Source organism: Anser anser (assembly GCF_964211835.1).
Source record: "Anser anser genome assembly, chromosome: 2".
In the NCBI taxonomy this organism is placed as follows: Eukaryota; Metazoa; Chordata; class Aves; order Anseriformes; family Anatidae; genus Anser; species Anser anser.
The window spans coordinates 55,353,303-55,373,792 of NC_139721.1; the positions used below are offsets into that span (position 1 = coordinate 55,353,303).

The window sequence follows — 20,490 nt, forward strand, 5'->3', positions numbered from 1 at the left end:
GTTGGACTAGGTGATCTTCAGAGGTCCCTTCCAGCCCTGGCCATTCTGTAATTCTGTGATAGATCCAAATAAACTGTTTTGCCTTTACTTACATCACTATAGTGTCTCAGAAACATCCTCTGCAGAATCTCCTGTTATCATAAGAACTACCTTGCAAATGTGCCTGTCAAGACAGGTGTTGAGAAATTAATTCGCCTGAATAAACTACATTCTCATCAGCAGCAATTAAAAAGTGCAATATGGCATTATATATACATGATGTACTTATGCATGTTTCTGGAAAAGGCGGCATATTTTTGTTGTGCAGCAAACTGCATAAGATATACAATCAAAATGAGAGAAAGGTGTGAACATGAAGGGACATTCTGTAGATGTTTTTGAAAATATCTCACAGATGGCACTTTCACTCTGTAATGTAAATTTTTATGTGTCAAAAGAGATAAGAGAAAAAGACACAGATAGCACAGTAGTTTTGAAGAAAAGGGATTCATTGCCTTAGGCAGAGGATAATCAACTAAGAATAAGGTCTGTCTAGGGATTTCAAGCAGGAATTTAGCACCCTCCTAAAGAATTTTTTTTCCATGGCATTCACAGCCTGCACTGGCATTGCTCTGGACTTAATCACCATCCCAATGTACAAGAATGCACATGTATACTCCGATACTCCTACTTTCTTCATTTTGCAAAGGCTCTTCTCTAAGTTGGCAGAAGATGGCATTATCAACCATATAGAAAGTGGTTACTGCCAGTTAGGATGATGCAATTTTAAAGATTTTTTTCTTTCTCCCAAATTCACCCATGAAACAGTGTGACAGAGGATGCTGGCTTTGACATCCAGGATCTGGATAACAACCAGCCAGGTTTACAATAGTCCAATACAAAGGCTTAAAACTACAGGATTTTTTAAAGTTCTGATTTTGAGCTCTCTCCTAATTCTCACTTTGGAAACATATCCACCTATGTGTGACAGTTCTATAAATTTGCAGTTAGAGATGTAACTTTAGTCTTCAGGCCTCCATGGCCAACACCAGTTTTCTGGCTTGGAACACCTTCCCATCTACCCCAGCCTCCCAGACAACTATACCCACACAATCTTCCAGGACATTTATGCTTTTCATATACTTGCCATATACTTTTTCATATGCTTTTTTTTTTTTACCTTTTCCTTTGGCCCTGTGTTTTGCAGTAGACATCTGGAGCCAAAGACTCTGATCATCTCCTTCCTCATTCAGTATCCAAAACCCAGCTGAGCAGCAGTTTTTGACAATTAGCTTCTCTGCACGGATAATTTGCATATATCTCAGCTTCCTTAAAGATACAGTACTCCACAGGAAAAAAGTAAAGGGATGATTCAATTGGGCCTGGGTAAACTATGAAATCTGTGAACTATGAAAGGTAGTGTCCAGAGAAGGGCAACAAAACTGATGAGGGATCTGGAGCACAAATCTTATGAGGAGCGGATGAAGGAGCTGGGATTGTTTAATCTGGAGAAGAGGAGGCTAAGGGGAGACCTCATTGCACTCTACAACTTCCTGAAGGGAGGTTGTGATGAGGAGGGGGTCGGCCTCTTCTCTCAGTTAACTAATGATAGGACCTGTGAAAATTGCCACAAGTTGCGCCAGGAGAGATTTAGATTATATATCAGGAAAAACATTTTCTCTCAAAGAGTGGTCAGGCATTGGAACGGCCTATCCCAGGGAGGTGGTGGAGTCACCGTCCCTGGAGCTGTTCAAGAAGTGCCTGGATGAGGTGCTACGAGATATGATTTAGTAACTTAGTGGGTAGTATTGGTGATAAGAGGACGGTTGGACTAGATGATCTTGTAGGTCCTTTCCAACCTTGTGTTTCTATGATTCTAACTATATAGGAAAACAAGTGGAAAATGAGTAGATCTGTCTTTCTTAAACTAAAAGCAGGAAAAAGCAGTGTGATGCCATGTTATTAACTCTGTCTTCGTGATCTGCTGCCTCTTATCTCTTATAGAAATGGTATCAGCTGCTCCCTTCCCATAAGCATCACCAGACTCCCAAAACGATGGGGAAAGAAGTCAAAAGAGATCTGTGAGAGCCTCCTCTGAAGGCTATGACCAGCTGCTTTTTCACAGGTAGGCGAAAAAGGAGGTAGGAGACTAGAGGATTTTTCTACATCAGCACTCTGTTGATGTCTGTAGTTTTCAGTTTCAAATCAGACCACCATCATTTAAATCAAAACTGTTGACCACAGGGAACACCAAGTGCACAAGGTCTCCAGCTACAAAAATAAGTCTATCACAGATAAGAGCCCCTGTTCCAGTATTTCATCTGAGCAGCATAGTTTTCATATATTCATATATTTTATATATGAATATATTTTTATATTCATATATATATTCATATCTATGTTCATATCTATGAATATATATTCATATATTTCATAGTATTTCATATGGTGGCACTATAGGCACTACAAAAGGTTATAAACTTGTTTGAACTTAAGCTCTCACCCTCATAATACCTAAGCAGAGTCATGAGGAAATATTGAACAAGTCAGACCAAAGTGTGCTGGCTGTTCAAGCAGTTGGGCAGATTCATAAAGAGTTCCTAGAGCCAGCATATGTGGAAAAGCCTTACGACCCACCTCTCCTACAGGATCCAAGAAACACGGTGGATGCTTTGCTCCCTGTTTTTAACAGCCTGATTTTACCTCGTTACCCCTGATAGGCACAAATGTTTAATTTTCAGAATATTTGTACAGATTTCTCTCTTTCTAAAGAAAAGAAAAAAATAGTAATCATTAAAAACAATATTTTTTATTTCATTTTATTAATTAATGATCAAGAAAGTAAATGGGTCAAACAGCAGCAATACATTCCACTTGGAGAAAAATACATGCAATTGTTTTACTAACATCACAGGGAAGTATGCTCAGGGGAAACTAATCTTACCTTAATGAACCACACAGTTTCTAGAACTGCCTCTCTCTTTTTTTTTTTTTTTTTCTGTTTGGCTTATGTTCACTATTAAAAATATCTAAGACAGCTTTCAAAGTTGGCTTTGCCACTCACCAATACTGAAGAAAAGAAAGGGTCAGTGATGGCATAACACAGCTGCAAGAGCCACAATTTAAGAAATAAAACAGTGGCTCCTGCCAGTACAAAGCAAGTACCTCTCTTTTTCACCCATCTTTCCCTCTCTGTACACCTTGGTTTCAGGGTCTCACTAGCCTGTTGACCTGCGTAATCTAAGACTGGAGAACTGTGCAAAACAGTTGGCACAGTTAAGAATAATGATGCACTCTACATTAAGAACCAAAACATTCTCTTTTAAGAGAATTTAAACATTCTCTTTAAGAGAATTTAAGAGGAGAATGACTGAATTCTACATTTGCATTTAAATAACATTAAAGCCTTCACTAAGACCATTTAGACATAAACAAAGGTATAATTTATTGCAATATACTTCTATAAGACCTAACCAAAATAATGCTGAATTAAATCTCTCATCTTGGACCTGAAGTTGCTCATAACAGCCACTGGAGGGAAACATAAGAAGAGCAGAAGTTCATTACTATATAGTAAGCAGCTCTATTAGTCAACCCACTCCTTTTTGATTAACCTTATGAAATCAAATAGAACGAGTGACACTGTTTCAGTTAAAACAGAGTAAAACTGATGTATAAAAGCCATCTTTAAAGGTATAAACATGTGCATTTTTTGTCATTATATACTGAATGTATTTATTGCATATTGTGATCTAAATGCTCCTCTGAAACCATTTTAGGGATCTTTGTCAACCTCTTTATCTTTTCTAAATACGAAGACTTTTTTATATTCTTAAGAATAATGTTCTATTCACATTTGCACATCTGCAGTCTCTGCTACTAGAGGATAAAACTTAATATTGACTAATGGCTACATAAGATTGTTTTAATGAACGTTAGCTATAAGGAGGTATTAATTCAGGAAAAACTGAGGTATTCATGGACATCTAAACTCTACAGTACTTCTCTGTTGTAGAAGTAATTAATAAGCATACAGATCTAATAAAAAATCTTCAATTGAAAAAAAAAAAAAGAAATCTACCAAGCCCTTCCAGTTCTCCATTCTATCATCTGGGTAGAACGTCTTTAAAATAAGAATATGGAAGACAAAAGGCTTCATTCTAGCTTCCTGTGAAGTAACTGCTAACAACTGTCACTTAAAGGATTTCACTTCTGGGAGAACTTCCATAAGGCTGAAAACATCCCCCTCATGTGAAACTGTAGAAAATTAATGCTAATGTCATTTGAAACTAAGCAATGCAGTAGATTGTATGTTGTCCAGAGGAACAACCAGGCATGCGCAAAGGATTAACAAGAAAATATGACTAGTTACAGACTATTTTTAGTAGTATATTTGACTTTAAACATATTTGTATTCTTGAAAGCTGCCTGGTATTTCTATTCAAAGAGACGAATGAAGGATGAAAAGGAATGAAAAGCAGAAGATTAGGAAAGCAGATGATCCTCTCTGTTTACATTCTGTGAGGAAAGCTTCTATCAGTCTACATTTTGGGATTTGCACAAAGCTGTTTGAAGGGGACAGTCTCTCCCCAGTAATGAGAAATGCAGAAAAGGCCATGCTTCCACTATGCCAATACAGAGAAGTGTGGGAAGGTTACTGAGAATTCAGGTTCCTAATTAATTTCCTTGATAATGAAGAAATGAAAAAGAGTGAGACAAGAGAAAAAATGAATGGGAAAGCTTCTTCCATTTTAATGCAAAGGCCAATTAAATTAAATTAGTACTTGGAATCCAGAAAACACAAGGCTAAGAAATTATTATAACAGTTATAAAAATTGCTCTGGGGTTTCCAGCATTTACGGGATTTCTCATTAAAAAGAAATAATTAATTTTGCTAGCCGTTAAAATCCATGAACATTTATCTCTTGTTAAATCCATTTCAATATTTTTATCCTAAGACAAACAAAATTTCTACATCTTTTTACAAATGCTGGTCTTCATTTAATATTCCTTCCTGCTCTTTCTCTTTGAATTCTACAGTAAGTATTGATTAATTATTTCCTGTTTTCATTGTTTTCCCTAGTGTAAGTTATTTCAGTCCTGTTAAGAGGTTAGTCTTGTGAGGAATTTAATGAATTTTTAAATAAAAGAAACAATTATTTTTAAAATATATTGAATATCCTGATTTTAACAATTCTGTCAGTTTACACAAAAATCTGCACTGTAGAAAATGCATTATTTCATGAACCAAGTTTTATTGTCTAGTCCTGGTTATATTTTCTCCCCTCTTTTTTGTTAGCCTTCCAAACACCTACTTGAACTATGATCCCAAGAAGCCGCTTTCAAACAAGACTTCTTTGATTTTATTATTCAATACACTGTTTAAGTTGAATCTCAGCTGGAATGGAAAGACTATTGTTTTTAGTATTAAAATAAAAGTTAAGTTTGTATGATGATGTCCATTGATTCATCAGCATATCTCAATTTTATTTTCGCTTGCTTTTAGTTTTTTGCATTGAAACATTAATCTAAAAGCATCTTATAAAATATAAGATTTTTTCCAAATGTTCTGATGCTTCCAGAAGTTCATATAACTGAGACTTCTTTTATGGCTCTGCTGGCTGCTCACATCAAGAGCAGAGCCCCAAAACAAACAGCTTTTTCTGGAGAAGCTGTCTGTGCGAAGCTGCAGACTGCATCATTATGAATATTTATACGGGAATGAATTGAGGTTGCACAGATAAAGGACGGTTTCCTGACTTAAAAGAAATGCGGTACGTGATAAATACATACATTATTCACACAGAAAACAGGATCAGAGTCTTTTAATAGAAGTGCTCATGAAGCCACGTCCTCTCCCTCTGCCTGGATCAGGTCTGGAACAAGGAGGGCTGGTCCTTGTCATAAAACAAATCTGCTATGGCTTTCTGCTCTGTGTTTGAGATGGTGTCGGTTACAGTTTTTAAAGTGTTTCAGCTTCATCAGATTTGATCAGATTTTCTCAGAGCAAAAACCATATCCGTAACACAAAAAATATTACAAGTCCCTGATTCAACTAAAGGTTCAACAGACTTCTTAAAGAAATCTTTACAAAGATATTTAAAAGAGATCACTGTGACCCTCATAAGTTTCTTATTGTAATTCCTTTAGAGGTAGCAACAAAGTGAAGGCTACAGAGAAATCAACAGTTATGCCTCTGACAATAGCACATTGATAACTGCTAAGCGTATGAAAACTCCGAGTTGCTTTGCCTTGCTTCTACCCCTCCCTGTTCTATACAGTACCACAGAAAACTACTTATCCCACAATTTACATTTTAAATCTCTTTCTAACCGTTTTCTTACTTTGTTTGCTCAGAACCTAGTTTTCAAGCTAGCTGACCTACTTTATCTTATTTTGGTACTTGCAGTAAATTCCCTTAAACTTGTCTATGCCAACATCATTTAAAATGTCTTCTGTACCTTGATAATCAGTTCTCTCAAAGCAAAAAGCACTATCACGACTGCTGCAAGAATGATAAACTATTAGTCTCTCTGAAAGTCAACAAGATGTTTTTACATTGCAACAGTAATTTTTCTTTCATTAAACTCTTTGTGCAAATGGCCAAAGTATTTCAGAAGTGAAAGCAAAGAAATAAAAACATTTGGGTCCAAACAGACTTCAGCAGGTGGAATTTATCCCCAATCTGATTTTGTAGAGTTTTACATAAAGAAAATGGGATCTACTAATAGTACTTAAAAGGTAATTTTAATACACGTGGCCCCATTTTTAATAAATCTAAATCCTTTATTCTTTTATCGGCAGTAACAAACTAAAACCCTGCTTTAGAAGCTGACAAATTGTTTACAGTGTTTACATGAAAAATGCTTTCCTAAAGAAGAGGTAAATTGTTTTACCACTATTGTGTTCAGATACTATAAGGCGCAAAAAAATATCATGGTGCTGAGTGAGAGAGAATTTGGCAAAATTAGATTTGGATAACGATTGCTCTTCAACTATTATATTTGCAACTGTTTTTTTCTACCACAATCCTTACTTTGGTCAAGTACAATCCTTAATTTGAGAATTTTCAAGCAACCAGTAAAAGCAGCATATAAGGTTTGTGATGAAAGTTGGAGTTATTCTGTAAAAAACAAGTCATTACATTTGTTGCGTCTGTGTGTGTTATAGAAACTGGAAGGGCTTACTGCAGTCCAGAATAACTTACCTCTCACTTTTTGTTTTACTGGTGAAACAAAGCAGAAGCTTTAAAGAGAGAGCTTAAAATAATTTATGGTATTCATGCAGCTGAGACTTCCACGGGTTTAGTGAGCACTAGGTGACTGCATTAAATTAGCAGTTAAAATGGGCTAACAAAATTACTCATACTTTAAATACTAATATCATGGTAAATGGTGAAGCTAATTTTTCCCCTTGGTGATCATAGATCTCAAGATAATGTTGAGAAGGAGACACTATAGGATGGAGAGGTTATAAATCCCCTGGTTACCCATGAATAGTTTGGAGAAGCACAGCCTACACATTCATCCACAGTACAAAAATGCTTGTATTTGTACTTTAGCATAGTTTTTCAGGTCATGAGGAAGGGAACTACTCTGCAGGTCTAGGATACCTCCCAAAGAGAAGACCAAGGGAAAAGATACAGTTTTCCTCTGGTCTTCTGTCTTTGGACCACCTGAGATTCGCAGGAAGTCAGGAGATTCACCTAATCTCTGTACACCTCACATACAGATCTATCGGTGTAGCTGTGCTTACTGATAGGATTTGAGTCAGCAACACTAGTCACAGTTTCCAGCCGTTAGGGAACAAAGCATATATCAAAGAACTCTATTTTCTTTCCCCATTTACCAACAGGGCGGTATGGGCACACTAGGTATACATTTTAGTGCTTATTATTATAAACCATAATCCCCAAAAACTAATAATATTTAACCCACGAGAACCAAGTAGGGTTTTTTTAGATAAGTGCCTATCAAAGAATATAACTGATGTTCATCGTCTAATGAAAGCTAGGTACATCCTAGAACCTGTATCCATGAAGAAAATTAACCTCAATAGGAATTTTGTCTAAGCAAATGCAATTATCTAATTTTTTGTCACAGCACATGTTTTTCGACTTTTTTTTTCTTCTGTTGCATAGCTTTCCTCATTAGTAAACGCAAAACCTTGCAACATTTTCACTAATCATCACTGAGGTCTTGAAAGGTATTGAGGAAAAAATGTTGAAATCCTTTATACAGAATATTCCAGTGCAGGCTCTGAACTTATGGCCAGAACTATTCATAGCACAATTTTGATCAAGATATAGAAAAACAACACTGCAAGGCACTAGTCAGAGTATCGATAAACTCATTAACTGCTACAGGGACTAATCAGGGCAACAAGAAGAAAACAAAAGGATTTCCAGCCTGAGGAAAGCTTCTCCTTGACTTTAGATCCTTGCCTTTTCAAACTTCGTACAGATATCCATTTAATTGGGGCTTCTTCTGTTCCCTCGTGGTTAAATTTTCAAGACAACTGCTGGTACTACATTTGTTTAAGCTAGATCACAAACATCAATCCCTTGGTTAAAATTTGGAATGTTTTATAAATGTCAAAAAAACTAGCTATTGAGGAAACAATCCTAAATCAAAACTATTGTAAAAACAGAAAAACAATACAAATTATCTTCATACAAAGCGTTCAAGAAATGGAAAAAGACAAAACTCTTTTTAAACAAAGAGTAAAGATAATTCTTCTTAAGAATAATAATATTTCTATATTTACTTACCAGAATTGTATTGTTACTCCTTGAAGTAAGTAGAGCCATCTTGTGGGCATACCTACTTGCTGCACACGATTGGATGATCAATTGTTTAATTCTTAGGTGGAACTATACATTGACAGCAACAAGAAGAAAAATAAGTGTCTTGCTATCAGTTCAAACCCAACTACATATATGTGTGTATATATTCATTAATTTCAGTTAATGTAATCATAAGTTATTAGTACCACTAAAAAGCTAAGCCACTTGTTAAGCTTTGATTTAATGACTCAGAAAGTATTGAACATTATTCCGCAAAAGGTTCCCCAAAGAGTATTCAGATCAGAAAACGTCATGCTACTAACTTTCTCACATTAAATTCTTGAAAATCCCAGTCCACAGTAATCCAGTAGTGATAGTAACCATTCCTCTGGTAAAATAAATAAATAAATTAATTAGTAGACAGGCTTACTGGCGTAACAGACATACTAATGTCTGGCTGAGTGGCCTTTTTTTTTTCAAGAATGCTAACTATCCATAGTTCTTATTACATTAACTGCTGTTTCAGAACTACATCTAAAACATGTTGTTTTATGGTGCATATTCTGCCAGGGTCTCCCCTGTAACCTCAGATATATCACTCGCCTCCCTGACTGATAGGCGAGTCAGTGAGCATAACCTGTATGTGCTTAGGAACATCTTGCTAGGATAAATTTCACCTAATCTGAACTAATTTTGCCAGATTATGGCATTTAATTTACTATTTGGAAAGTAGCTAATGATTCTGCAAATGCTGTTGTACACACTGGGCTCTAAGAATCCCCTTCACAGAGCTAAGCATGTGCATTGAAATTTGGGCCCCAAATATTAAGTCCCTGATTTTCACCATTATTTTGTTGTTGTTGTTGTTGTTTGCTTTTTTGTTTGTTTGTTTTTCATGCTCTTATAGCATTGTTGGATGAGAGGCAATTTCTCCTTTCTGATCTCGTCACACTTAAAAGTGTACAGCCACCAATCCCGAGATCCCAGCTATTCGGTCCAGATTGAACACCGAGATTCTACCTGTCCAAACTCCCATTCTCTTTTCAGCCAAAAACTGAAATTTCATTCACAGCTCAAGAGATGGGATGTTGTTGTGCCCCGTAAAAATGCCAGAGAACTTTCAGCCAAGACACGGCGGCGTTGCAGCAGTGGTGAAACATCCTCCGCTGTTAGGTAACCATTTATGTATTTTGCAAGAAGGCTGCAAGCTGGACACTAAACAATCTAGTATTAAAACTTACAATGGAAGTAACAGCTACTGGAGTCCCATCATGGTGCTAAGGCATCTGTCCAAATAGTTGGTAAGCATGTTGAAGGGTATAAGAGAACAACGTCCACAGTGTGTTGGATCCAGCTAATATTTTCAGTGGCAAAATTTCCTTTGTGCAACAACAGACAGTTGATGCTTTCAGTCAAAAGGCATCTATTTATTTTATGTTAATGTAGGGTGATTTGCTCTTTTGGGGGGCCAGTGTTGACGCACAACTTGCTGCTTGCTAAATACGTTTTAGAGGACATTCGTTAGATTGCTTGACATGAATAGATCTGTCACAAATGCAGTTCTTTCCCACATCCTGGAACTAAAAACTGTGGCCAATTCGCTCTAATTTGCTCATCATAAAGAAATTTAGAGATTGCACCTCCCTCCATTTCTTCATACAGTAGTCTGTAAGTATAGGCGTCTACTACTGGCCACTGGAAGAAAAAAAAAAAAAAAAGACCAAAACCATGAGTTAGTACAACAGAGTTTGTATGGTATCCAGTGGTGTGCATGCATGGATAAAGAGGTTTGTTAATGCAGTTAACATCGCTGAAGATAGATACAATACTCTAAATTATGCTTGTGTGTTCTTTGATCCTAACAGTGAACATATGACCTTTAAGATTTGGAGACTCTTTGTTTCATCGTCCACCCCCCAAAACAGATTTTAAATTTTATGAAATATTACAGTAGAAACCCACCCAGGAAGATGGAAGGAGCTGCAGTGCATCCTGTATGCCCCACATCTACAGAGCTACGCAGCGGATGGGGCGACCCGAATTTGTCCGAGACGTGTCGCGATGAGGGCTGCCTTTGAGCAGCACGGCTTTCCTCCACAGCCTTCCCTCCCTGCTCGTGGAGTACTACTACTGCTAACGCCGAGTGGGCGAGCGAGCAAGCCCCAATATTGCCTATTATTTCCCCGCGCCATCGCATCCAAACGGGATGTCTCCCTCCCACGGCACAGTTAGTCAGCGTGCGGGCGGCACGCCGAGGGAAGCGCGTGTAGTAGGGCGGCGTGTGCACGGGCTGCAAATCGTGTTTGTGCTGCGGGGACGGCTGCGGGGGGGACAACGGGGGGGACCCCTCGGCGCCACAGGCCCCGGCCTGGCTCCCTCAGGGGACACAGCTCGGGGCGGGGGCTTGGGCTTGGCGGGTGGGCGAGGGCTTCGTGCGGGAGCGAGGGCTTCGCGGCCTGCCTGCGTGTGCCAGTGCGCGTGTGTGGGTGCGTGTGTGGGTGAGTGTGTGTGTGTGTGTGTGTGTGTGAGGGCGGGCAGCCCCCGCCCCTCCCCGGCGGCGCCCGGCGCTGCGCGGTGGGCTGGCGCTGGGGTATTTACGGTAAGGTGGACCCGGCGGTGGCAGCTCGGCGTCAGGTGATCGGCGCGGAGCCGCCGCCACCGCCACCGCCGCCGCCACCGCCGCCGCCGCCACACCGCCCGGGGAGGAAAATGCAAGATGGCCCGGCGGGGCCGTGAGGGGCTCCGCGGCGCCCCCTCCCCGCCCGCCCGCGCCCCCCGCCGCCGCCGCCGCCAGCAGCAGCAGCAGCAGCAGCAGCAGCGCGGCGCGTAGGGCCGGCGGCGAGCGCCCAGCCCAGCCCCGCCGCGCCGCAGCCCGTGCCCGGCGGGGGCAGCGAGCCATGGGGCTCTGCTACAGCCTGCGCCCGCGGCTCTTCGGCGACGCCGGCGGCGGCGGCGGCGGCGGCTCCATCTCGTCCAGCGCCGGCGCCGCCTCGGAGCCCGAGCCGCCGGCCGAGCCGCACGCCGCCCCGCCGCCGCCGCAGCAGCAGCCGCTGGCCGAGGGCGCGTTGCTCCGGCCCGGCGGCAAGCCCGGCGGCGGCGAAGGGGACGGGCCGCCGCTGGTGCTGCAGAACGGCGGCGGTAACGGGGCGGCCCCCGAGCGGCCGCCGCTGCCCAAGGCCGGCGGGGGGAAGGCGGCGAGGCAGCAGCAGGCGCTGCAGCAGCCGCCGGCGCTGCAGAGACCCTGGGAGAAGCTGCGCCTGGAGGAGCGGGAGGCGGAGAAGGAGGCGAGGAAAGTCAGCAAGAGCATCGACCGGGCGCTCAAGGAGCAGAAGCGGGAGTACAAGCAGACGCACCGCCTGCTGCTGCTGGGTACGTGTGCCGGCTGCGTGCGGCAGGTGCCCGCAGGGGGCTCCCCGGCCTCCCGGCCCCCCCCCCCCTCGGTGTGTCCCCCGGCCCGTGCCAGGCTTTCCCCAGACGGGTTCCCACCTTCCTCCCCCTCCTCCTCCTCCTCCCCCTGCTGGCCCCGGCGTTGGCTTTGCAATGGAGAACGGCGATCCCAGCCCCGTCCTGCCGAGCCGAGCGGCTCCACCCCGGCAGGAAAAGGGGAGCGGCGGGGGCCTCCGGGGAGCGGGGCTGGGAACGGGCGGGGAAAGGAGAAAATAAATATATTATTTAATAAATAAATAAATAAATAAATGAAAAACGGCCATCCGTCAGGCGTGCGCCCCGGGGGATGGATGGTCCTCGTGTGGCGGCGGCGGCTTGCGGCTCCTGGAGGCCAGGAGCGGTGCTGAGCCGCGGTGTCCTCGGTTAAAGGAGAGGCGTGAGGGGGGGAAACCAAGGGGGGTGGGCGCCTCCTGGCCTTTGCTACAGGATGAGACCTGCAGAGGCTGCCTCCCAGTTTTTGGGGGGGTGACTTGTCTGCTTTTGTGCCCCCCCCCCCGCCTTGGCCGAGGTGCTGCGCGCGGTGTGCTGTCGCCTCTGCTCTTTCTAAGCAGCAGCTCACAGCCCTCTCCAGGGGCTTCGTACCAGCTGGTACACTTACAGTATGAAAACCACAGGGGTATCTGATACAAGCATCTCATTTCCTGCAGGAAACAGAACAGTCATACTGCAGGGCTTGGCTTTTTTTTTTTTTTATGGTCTGAGCAGAGGGCTTGTTTGGCCTCTTAAGCGTGGTCATAAATCTCTTAATTTCTGTCAGCGTGGAAATACTGATGTACTTCGGCGTTGGCTGGCTTGGCCTGTGCTCGCCGAGGTCAGCGGTGTGGAGTTTGGGTGGGTATCTGTGCGTAGCCCCAAATTTGGGGGGGCCGTCCATCGTTCTTCACAGAGCCGTGCTTCCGTGCTATTGGATTGCTTCGTTCCTCTTGATGGGTGAGGGGAGGAGAAAATAATGAAATACGCCAGAGCACTAAAGGTATAAGCAGTGTTTGCCAGGACCGTAGTGCTCCATTTCTAAAAACAAATCACGGGTTCTATTATTATCCACAAAAAGCCAGTCTGTAGGATACCAGTGCAGCCAGTAAAAGGGCAGAGGGAGAAGATGCGATTCCTACTCCACTGAATTAATAATATTCTTGGTAAAGCGCTTTTCCTGATGCTTGAACTGGTCTGGTATTTCAAATACTGTATTCCATTTAAAAACTGTATTTTTAAAGATTTCTCTTCCCATAATCACTGAAGGTGTAACATTGCCAATATGGCCACATGAAGGCAGAGATCCTGGCTGGTGGTCTTCCTCCAGAGAGCAATGTAACTGCTCGAACAAAGGGATCCGAACACATAGGCGCTGCCTGTAGTCCACGGCATGGGTGGTTGTCATAGTAAACCCGAACAGCGAGCACCTGTTCAGAAACAATGCAATCAAAAAAATAAACCATCGCCAACCCCTGGCAGCCTAAAAGAAACTCAACGCTCCTCAGGCTCTCTGCATGGAATTTGGTATTAAATACATGTCATAATCATGAAATATTCTCTGATCTCCGTATCGCAGGGAGGAAATGCTGGATTATTGTTTCATCCCTGGCAGATCGGGGCCTGACATAAACGTCTGATTTGGATGTAGGGAGTGCTGCAGGTGCTTTGTGTTGCTGTTTGTAAAGAAGTGGAAATGCTGCTCTAGATAAGGGGAAAATATTTAGAGCGGTGAAAGGTTTATTTGTCAGAGAAGAAGTGAAGTAAAATTGCTTTGCAGAAGGTAATTGTTTTCAGTCTTGCACAGGGAAAAGGCTTAGGATGTATGCAAAGGTCTTTGAGAGTAAAGAGTATTATCAGCTTGGTATTTTACAGCATTTCTGGTGGTGAGTGTCTTGATCCCTGTCCCTAAGATCTTCCTGGTGGCGTGAACGTGGAAGCATACCTTTGCTACAGAGAAGAGGAATATTTTTGTAGATCAACATGGAGGAAATGGGTATCAGAGGGGAAGCAGTGAATGCAGGGACAGCAGAGCACCATCACAGAATAAACAAAGTTGAGCAACAGGGTTGGTGTGGGTTTTGCTGGTTTCTTTTTTAGGTACAAGTTTGTAAACAATAGCTTCATTGTGATTTGTTCTTGTTTGTCTTATACATGAACTGGGACAAGTTTAGAGGATTTTGTAGAAATTTAGAAGAAAAAATGCAGGGTATGTTCTAAGGAGCTACTACTAAATATCAGAAAGATACGCAAAATAATTATGTTAATATATGCACACTGGTAATCTCTGGAGTTGTAAATAAGTAGTATGTTAGAAGGGAGGCTTCCTCTGTAAGTGTTTGAAAACGACCTTCCCCTAAAAGCTCTCCATTTGTTATGTCAAATGAAAACACTCAGCTTTGTGATGACCCCTGTGTACCAGTCATCAAAACATTAGGAATTCCTAAAGGCTTCTTCTCGTGTGTGGTGCTGAGCGGCTCTCCAAGAACACCTTCTTGCTAGTCGCAGCTTCACCCCCAGCCGCTGGCTCGTGCTTCACGCGACGTTTGGAGCTCCCCCCGAACCCGTCTGGAAATGCTTGATGTGTTTTGTCATAACCAGTAGCCGTGAGAAGGGGTGTGCATGGTGATGAGAGCGGTCCTCGAGGTCCTCGAGCCTGCACGTGCCTCGCACACAAGTAGGTAGGTCTGTGGCAGGTGGCTGGAGCCGTGCTGGAGCACTGGGATAATAGCAGAGGAGGTTTGGTGTTGGCTTTTTTTTTTTTTCATTTGTTTGTTTTTCCTCTTCTGCAACAAGATGAACTGACATAAAATGGAAACTTGCTTTCCATTGTAATTGCCTGTTTCGTGTTTAATGTCTGCTACAAAGAGGAGAAAAGGCTGGAAACCTGGAGTTCATTCTTGCGCACTGTATAACTTGCCTTTTATTTTTATTTCCTTTTATTTTTAATAAGCAAAAATGTTCATCTGTGCAGAATTTTTAGGATGCTCTTTCTAGCCCTGAGATGAGGATATTTTTTCTAAGCATACATACATGTTGCACAGCCTTACAGGGCTTGCTCAGCGTGTCCTAGCTTTGTGGTTATTTTTTTGTTGTTGGGGGTGGTGTTGGGTTGGGTTTTTTTTTGCCTTTTTTTCTGTTCAGTCTTTTTTTCCAGAGAACTGCAAATACTCCCTTGTACGAGATTGTTTGTACAGGAAATCGCCAGCGAAAACATTACAAACCACTTAATGGAACCAATTTAAGTTCTTGTTTCCAATCTCATATTTTAAACTATTTTGGGAGTAAGTGGTGTGTGAAGGGGGATTGGCTTTAAACAAAGTGCTAGCCATGGTGGTATAATTAAGGTATAATTAATGTAATGTTGAAGTAAGCCATAGCCAGAAATCTTTTTTTTTTTTCTTTTTTTTTTTTTTTTCCCCCTGGATGGTTCTCTTCTAGCATCCTCTGGCTCCTGCTTTTTCCCTTTCCCTAAACTCTCAGTCGCTGCTCTAACTTTAGGTGACTTTGTCAAACAGAGCCCATTCTTCTGCACTTCCTAGCGAAACTGAAACTGAAAGTGCTGGGAGTGAAAGGTTTTCCCTTAAACAGAAACTGAAAGTAATGATAGGGCTTGAAGGGAAAACGGAAATGCTCATTTTCTTCGTTTAAAAGGTACGGTAGCCGTTTACATGATATTTAAGTATTAAGACTTGATAGTGAAATTTAGACATTTCATTATATTTCTGTACATAAGTGTATAAAAAAATACAAAGAAACTTATAATCCTTTAGTTCATGGGAATCAAACACAATGGTGCCATGTCAAGCTAAGCAGTAGGTGCCTGGAAGCGCAGGTGTGTATGATAGTAATGCTGTATTACTGTGCTACCTGCCTAATGAGACACCTTTGATTGACTGCTGTCAGAATTAAACTGCATTGAGAAAGGATTTCTGCTCAGACGGTGGCTTTTAGACTAAAACTGCAGTTTTTTAATTAAGTATACTCTATCAGCAAACCCTCAACTCAAGCTTATCATCCCCGCACCAATTCAAGTATCAAAATTAAACTTGATAAATCTTTTTTTTTTTCTCTTTAATTCCAACTTTATATAATGCCAACTCATGCTTATTGACAAATACAAGAATTTGGTTGAGCTTGATGTGCTAAGATACTTCTGCTGGGCCTCCATAAAGCTGTGTGCTTGGGGTATTTTCATGTTACCACCAGAGCTGATGCCTGCCCCGGTCCCTAACTGAGCTGGGCACCAGCACGTGTGTTCCTGGGTGGTGCACACTCCCTTTCCATCCCCTACTGCATGTCTTGTCCTTGCAGAAAAGCTCACTGTTTTGTGCTGGTAGATGTAGGATCCCTACGGCCAGGTAGTTATATCATGTAGATAGTGGATGTATAATTGGTAGGAACAGATGTTTTCAGGACTTTGAGACAATGGGCTGCAAATACTGAGCAATGTAATAAAGTAAATGGATTTTATAATCCCTAATCCTTTGCATCATTTGCATGCCTTTCCAACTACTCTTCTGTTTTTGTCTGTAGCTTATGGTGTTATTTGGAGTGGTATATGCATTCCTCACAGGTGTGGAAACCAATAAGCAGAAGTCATCAGGACATGTTGGGTTTTGTTAACTTTTGTTTTTAAAGTGTACCGCAAGCGATCCTCAACTTGCAACACTTTGCCTTCCTTTCTTCTGGGGATTACTGACTAACTGCATTTAGCCTTTGTTTCCCTGTGTTAACCAGTTTCCACTCTGTGATTAATTTTGCTTGTTTTAATATCACTTCCCAGTTAAGAAAAACAGAAGGACTTTCTTGTTCTGTTCCACGTTACGCACAGCAGCGGTCAGTGGTCTGACCACCGTGCGGGGATGGCTCTGCAGCTTGCACAACGCCAGCTTCTGGTTAGGAGGCAAGTGCTGGGCACTGAGGCTCTGCAAATCCCACAAGTGTTTGTTGTGACACTGTGTCTTCCTTAAGCAAACTCTGCTAGTGTCTTTTGTCATCCTAAGCTCCCGGTACAGTTATCATTTCTCTACTGCGGAAATTTTGAATAGGATGTAAGCTTGTTTTCCTTTCCCAGCCATTCCTTTTTTTCCTCCCAGTTTCGAGGAAATACTTTTGAAATTTGTTCCCATGTTCATCCCTCTCCACTGCCCAACCACACACCCCCTATTTCTTAACCTGTCAGCCCTCTGGCATTCCTTGAGTGACTCATACAAGGTTTTTTTCCATCCCCAAGATAACTATATAAATAATAACTATCCCACAATATAACTATTACTATTTGCATTCTAGCATCTTCGACACAGTGAAACTATACAAATTTGGGGTAATACTTACTGTTGTTTTCTGTTTTGTCTTTGTGGACTTATGGCTTCCTTCAACATGCTTTTCATGTCAGTTATTATTTGAACTTTCAAAGTTGAGTTAATTTTTAATTTTACTTTTTTTCCCCCAACAACCGGGCTGAGCTGTGCAGGAAACCTGGCCCTCCCTCTACTTACCAAATTTAATGTATTTGACAGACTAGAAGCATTTTGCTCTCACAAAATGATCTGGAAATGGTTCTTCTCCACAGGCTTCTGTCTAGTGGCAGAGAAACTTAGTGCAAGGTTGGTCTCAGAGTTGCTGCTTGCCCCCAGCAGAAGGGATGGAAACTTCTGAGTTACCATTTTGCATTGGGTCTTAACTGCACTTCATGGTGCTTCCTTAAATTCTGTGTACTCTGGATGTTTTTTAATGTCTAGTAATAGACTTTTTTTTTGAATAGGCACTTGGTGGACTGAGCAAATGAGTAAAATGGAGCACAGAACCAGCCAGTTGAGTGGGACCACAGTCCAAAAGAAATCTAAAGCTGTCTTTCCACTGAAGATGCAGATCTATTTTTGAGGGAGAAAATTTATGTCTGTAGTTATTACTTACAATGTTATTAATAGAAATGGTCTTCTGCAGAAAGTTAAAATCATTCAGCTATTGTTAAGATTTACAGCCTTGGATGGTTCTTCAACCCTGTGAGGTATTTGTTTTGCTGCAATGATCAACGTTTCTTCCATTTTATGGGCAGAAGCTTTGTCTTGCTGTTCTGTTACTTATAACTGTCGGACACAACTGGCTTTAAATATTTTGGATGTTTTCGTTTATGACTAGTAATACCATAAATCAGTAAATCTGGATGTTCTGTTTGTTTGGTTTTTAATACTGAGGAGTGCAGGGCCTGGAAGAAATGCATCCTCGTACCTGAGCAGCACATGTCCTCTTTAGGCCTCTTTCAAAAGCAGATGAGCATGTTAAGTGTACTGACCAGCAGTATTTTGTGTTATCCCTGTCGCATTGTATAGCTATACGTGAGCCTTCTGTCTCATGTGATTTTTCTGCACACAAATATGGAATAAAAGTTGAAGGAATTAACTCGCTGGGTAAGCTGTATTAAGAAGGAAGGACATGCTGTTTGTGACTAGAGTAAATAAAAATGTAGTTAGGAGAAGATTTATTTTTGCTGTGTTCACATGCAAAGCATCAAAAAGCAAAGCATCAAAAAATCCAAGAAAAACCCTGCCACTTAATGTTCATAATGTAAGGCATGACATCAATCACCTGTAGTGAAAGATCTTTACTGATAAGATCTCTTTGAAGCCAAACTTGAATTGCTTGCTTCCCCATAATCTGATATTCTCCATGTGTTTGTTTATAAAGTTAAACTTATATCATTGTAAATTCCATTTACATTTAAAGTAATGCTAGGCTTCAAGAATAACAAATTATTTTTTCCCAAAATACCACTACTGTAGTAAGTCAAATCCAGGTCATATTTTAAATTCTGTACTGTTAGCTTTATTTTAGCCACGAATTTACGTCATGTGGGAACAACATGCATTTTTGAACTTAGAAAAACTGTTTAAAAGTAGAAAGCAGGTGTTTTTTTGTTTTTGTTTTTTGTTTGTTTGTTTTCCAGACATTTAAAATAACTAGAAACGAAAAGTTTTTCACTTTCTCTGTATAGGCAATAAAATTTTGACTGTTTCCTTTAAGAAGACTGCATTCCTCTAAAATGTGAAAGGGAAGCTCTTCTCAGCAATCGATTCAAGCTAATTGTCTAGTTGGTCTTCAGAAGATGCAGCGAAGGGAAACTTCGCCTCTTTGGTTTGGGTTAGCGCACACAATGGAGATGCATAGCATGCTGGAAAATATCTGTAATAACAGTCTGACAATAAATTGAGTCCCTACTCTCTGCTGGTGTCATTTTCGCAGCCTTTTTTAATTATTTGAAAAATACATTCTTTTTGATACATGTAATATAAGCTGTATTTAATTTATGTCATATATGAATTAAAATGGATAGAAACAGCTTTGTTTTTCCATTATGAAGAACAAAGAGTAGGTTAAACTGCTGAAAGTGTGGGTGATCATGGATCCATACTCTTCTGTGCAAGCGTAATTTATATTAAGTAACTTAATCTTTTGTTGAAAACTGTGATTAATATTGCTGGAGGCATTACCAGCTCTGTTATGCTACAGTTCTCTTAATTACAGAGAATTAGTCATTCTGTGTCTTGAAGCAAACGCAGAATGCACTGCATGGTGTTACACACTGCCTTTCTAATGGAGATCACCTTTATTTTCTTGAATGACTCAGGTGGAAGACTAAGCTACAACAGTAGCAAATCACTTTTTTTTTTTTTCTTGAGCAAGAGCACTCATTCATATTTCACATGCTTGAATTCATTTCATGTTGATTTAAGGATAATCCCCTATTCTAGGTAATACCTCTTCAGATATGAACACACACGTTATGCCTGTGTGTGCACACAACCGTGCAATTACTTGTTCTTCTAAAGCATGGTAGATCACCATCAGGAGTCTAGGTGGCTAAAGCAGCCTTCAGGAGCATGGGGTTGGATTTTATCCTGGTGTATCTCATAGGCTTAAAGCTTCGTAGGAACAGAGCAGGTTCAGTGGTTCCTGTAACAATATTGTTGGTTTTGTTTTGGTTTGGTTTTTCCCCCTGTTGACTCACTGGACATTTGAATTACAAAGTAGGCTTACAGTGCTATCTTCTGCCAGTTCTGAGCTTGCTGTACTTGTCTAACTTTCTCAAAGAGAGATGTGAGCAAGATACTAAGCACTTCCAACATGTGCCAGCCTTTGCAAAGACAAACTTCTTTTTGTTGTTGTACAAACTCTAAACCCTTAGGTTTAGTGCAGGAGAATATAATAATTTGTATGAAGACTGTATCTTGAAACAACCACTTCATAATCTGCAAAGGTGTGGTTAAGATGGTTTTTATATAAAACATTTATTTTTACCTTTCCAA

At 41.2% G+C, this 20,490-nt stretch overlaps 1 protein-coding gene across 1 annotated transcript in view; it reads left to right on the forward strand.

The window, feature by feature from the left end:
* The first annotated feature begins 11,372 nt into the window (after positions 1-11,372).
* GNAL (G protein subunit alpha L) overlaps positions 11,373-20,490 on the forward strand; it is a 193,310-nt gene continuing 184,192 nt past the window's right edge. Inside the window, exon 1 of the mRNA XM_083826694.1 lies at positions 11,373-12,133. Within this exon, the coding sequence (XP_083682820.1) occupies positions 11,662-12,133 (472 nt within the window). The 5' untranslated portion in view covers positions 11,373-11,661. The remainder of the gene's footprint in view (positions 12,134-20,490) is intronic.